Source organism: Neopelma chrysocephalum, unplaced genomic scaffold, assembly GCF_003984885.1.
Source record: "Neopelma chrysocephalum unplaced genomic scaffold, ASM398488v2 Primary Assembly neopelma1_190859, whole genome shotgun sequence".
Lineage (NCBI taxonomy): Eukaryota > Metazoa > Chordata > Aves > Passeriformes > Pipridae > Neopelma > Neopelma chrysocephalum.
In genome coordinates, this window is record NW_020939687.1 from 1 (window position 1) to 723 (window position 723).

At 69.3% G+C, this 723-nt stretch overlaps 1 protein-coding gene across 1 annotated transcript; it reads left to right on the forward strand.

The window, feature by feature from the left end:
* The first annotated feature begins 36 nt into the window (after positions 1 to 36).
* LOC113963087 (serine/threonine-protein kinase PAK 4-like) lies at positions 37 to 717 on the forward strand. Its single transcript, XM_027673871.1, has 3 exons — positions 37 to 105; positions 341 to 475; positions 554 to 717. Exons 1-3 carry the CDS (start codon positions 64 to 66, stop codon positions 707 to 709), a joined length of 333 nt encoding a protein of 110 aa, XP_027529672.1. The 5' UTR covers positions 37 to 63; the 3' UTR covers positions 710 to 717.
* Positions 718 to 723: the final 6 nt, after the last annotated feature.

Here is a 723-nt window from a genome sequence, read left to right on the forward strand (position 1 = left end):
TTCTGCGCCCAAGTGAACAAGGAGGTGCCGCGGCGCAAGTCGCTGGTTGGGACCCCGTACTGGATGGCCCCCGAGCTCATCTCCCGCCTGCCCTACGGCCCAGAGGTGGGGCTGGGGGGTTATGGGATGGATTTGGGGGGCACAGGGTGGGTTTAGGGGCGTTTGGGGTGTCTGCGTGGAACCCTGAGCCCGTTTCCCCTGCCCTGCGGCCACGGGGTGGGTCTTGGGGGGGGGGGCGGGCACAGGGTTTGGGGTGGGTTTAGGGGTGCACAGGGTGGCTTTGAGGAGCTCCAGGTGGCCCCTCAAGCCCCCCCTTCATTTTTTGGCGGCCCCCCCCCAGGTGGACATCTGGTCACTGGGGGTGATGGTGATCGAGATGGTGGATGGGGAGCCCCCCTATTTCAACGAGCCCCCCCTCAAGGCCATGAAGCTGATCCGCGACAACCTCCCCCCCCGGCTCAAGAACGGCCACAAGGTAACTCGGAGGAGGGGGGGGTCCCCACTGCCAGGGGGGCCCTGGGGGTGTCTGACCCCACCTCTGCACCCCCCCCAGGTGTCCCCCTCCCTCAAGGGGTTCCTGGAGCGGATGCTGGTGCGGGACCCGGCGCAGCGGGCGAGCGCCCCGGAGCTGCTCCGACACCCTTTCCTGGGGGTCGCGGGCCCCCCCGCCTGCATCGTCCCCCTCATGCGGCAGCACCGGCTCCGGTGAGACCCCCCCGTGGA